The sequence below is a fragment of the Montipora foliosa genome, chromosome 12 (assembly GCF_036669935.1).
Source record: "Montipora foliosa isolate CH-2021 chromosome 12, ASM3666993v2, whole genome shotgun sequence".
In the NCBI taxonomy this organism is placed as follows: Eukaryota; Metazoa; Cnidaria; class Anthozoa; order Scleractinia; family Acroporidae; genus Montipora; species Montipora foliosa.
In genome coordinates, this window is record NC_090880.1 from 10,732,406 (window position 1) to 10,734,905 (window position 2,500).

General features: G+C 38.0%; 1 protein-coding gene across 1 annotated transcript in view; it reads left to right on the forward strand.

The window, feature by feature from the left end:
* The window catches only part of LOC137979468 (lactoylglutathione lyase-like), an 11,764-nt gene that overhangs the window by 2,496 nt on the left and 6,768 nt on the right, over positions 1 to 2,500 (forward strand). The window contains exon 2 of the mRNA XM_068826721.1: positions 1,375 to 1,515. Within this exon, the coding sequence (XP_068682822.1) occupies positions 1,375 to 1,515 (141 nt within the window). The remainder of the gene's footprint in view (positions 1 to 1,374; positions 1,516 to 2,500) is intronic.

Sequence of the window (2,500 nt, forward strand, 5' to 3'; positions counted from 1 at the left end):
CCTGAACATAACATGGAATCAATGAAGTACAATGCATATAGAAATTATTGTTTTATATTTCAGTTCATTATATTAGTATTTTCTTGAGTGGGTGTCTGGAAAAGCAAAAAGCTGGAATCCGGAATTGGAACCGGAAAAGACCAAGAAAGTTGGATGATATCCAGTTGTTTTTTTGCAGCTAAAAAAGTTGTATGTTTTAATATTACATACTTTAAACTGCAAAACTGAGTTTTACGGATTTGAAGTATTAAGCACTTTGTGACAACAATGTTCATATCACTGGTGTCACTCCTGTTTTGAGAAGCTCAGGTTACGAGAATGGTTGAAATTGAGACTCCTCCTTGTCCCTTTGTGTTATGGGAATGTAGTTGTTACTGAAGTCAAGGATGAAAGGAGTCCAGAAAAGAAAGGAAAGCACATTAAAGAAATCCACCTTACTTATTGGAATAAAAATTTTATGATATATAACTACAATCTTCCCCTCCAGTTCTTGCCGCAATGACTGAAGATCAAGAAGAAACATGGGAAAGGTGAGCAAATGTAGCAAGTGTTTCACAATGATTTGATTTTGGTGTGGATAGCAAAGAGTTCTCACCGGAGTTGTCAATACATCAATTTTGCTATTTCAAAATTCAAGTGACTGTCATTGCAGTGAATATTTTAACTGTAACAACGGTCACTTGAAGTTGCGAAATCGCCATTATCAGAGTTGAAAAAGCATGTCGCAAGGTGTTTTTTTTTTCTTACTGGCATTGCCATACATCAGTGAACCTTATTGGAGTGAGCCTGCAGGCACATTTTTTTTTTTTGTTTAAAACCATGTGCAAAAGAGGCTTAAGGGTCAATTTGATACAAAATAACCCCTTAGCCTCTTTTATGTGGCAAAACCGCTGATAATCAATAATCCAAATAATACCTCACGACATGCTTTGCTATACACACCCGAATTAAATCATTGGGAAACACTTGCTACATATACAAGCCTACATGTGCTCACCAAATTCCTGTGTTTCTTTTTGATCGTCATTATGGCATTCTAGAAGACACTTCAAGGTTCATAGTTGTTTACCTTTAAGTTGATATTTTATTCCAATAAACTAGTTTACCTTGATGGTAGAAATGCTGCTGAGGGGAAGGTATATGTTCAAGTATGCATGCTTGCAGTAATTTAACGACTGCTTGTGCATGGAATTGAGCAGGGACAGTATAAAACCTGGACCTCCAAACTGGACCCCCATCTGGATCCTACTCAAGAAAAGAAATACAACTTAAAAATTTAAATGACAACCTGTTTGATATTTTCAGAGAGTCAAGTGGAGGGGGTTTAGTCTAACAGAGGACTGTTTTTGCAACAAGTCTTTTTTTCATTTTTAGGCTTTTAGCAAAATTTCATTTCCCAGAGAATAAGTTTTCACTTTATTTCATGGGATTTGAAGATTCTGCCAACATCCCAACAGATGAAGATGAAAGAACCAAGTGGCTTTGCGCACAGAAGGCGAGTTTAGAGTTGACTCAGTGAGTTGCCAGTATTCACCTTATGCTGCCCTATAAACAAAATCACCATTTCAGGGTTTTTGAAAGTTTGGCAAAGTAGCAGACATATTTCTGAAAGCACTGGGTGTAACATTTTTTGGTTCTGCAAGGTGCCTTGTGAGTGCAGAAGCCACAAGCTACCTACAATGTAGGGGGGGTCTGGGGTCATCCCAGAGAAAAATATACCAAATTAGCTTAAGATGCAATTAGTGTTTTTCTCACTGTGACACTGTTTTTGTGAGCAGTCACGATTGTTCTTGATCTGATGATGTCTTCCTTCATGTTCAAATCTCTTTATACCCCTCTGTGAGTGGTGATGCACTGCCTTCTGCCTTCTTTGGGGTCTTGTGTGTTTGTTTGCTGAGGTGAGTCGCGGTGTTTATTTCAGCTGCACTTGGTCTAAGTGGGGACCTTGTCTGATGATAGATACTGTACAACCTGTTTTTTGGGCTTGATACTATTAATACTATCTGTATATATTGGCTGGTTTCATCACTGTGATCACCTGAGGCTGCCATGTCTGTGACAAACACTGTTAGGCCAATGGTTTTTTGGGCGTCAACATCTCCTTGCCATTGCAGTTAAAACTGAATTACAGTAATAGGTCATTACATTCAATAGTGTCTAACAGTAACAATATCAGCAAAACGTTTAGTTTTGGTGCTATGATACTGGGAACTCCAAATGCCAGATCTAAGGCTATAACCATGTTGAATTAGGGGATGGTTGAGAAAAGATTACAGTGGCTCGTGTTCTTTTGCCACCTGCAAAAATTGGAACAAGCATCACATACGGGTGCTTCATGATAACTAAGGTTAGATAACATAATGCAAAGAACCCTCTTCTGTAGAGATTCAATAACAGTCATAATCAAGATATTCTGGCAAGGCAGCCCACACAGTAGTTTGGCAATTTATAAGCTTTTCTCTTGTGGTTTTTCCATCTTGCTTTTCTAAGAGAGATCTTT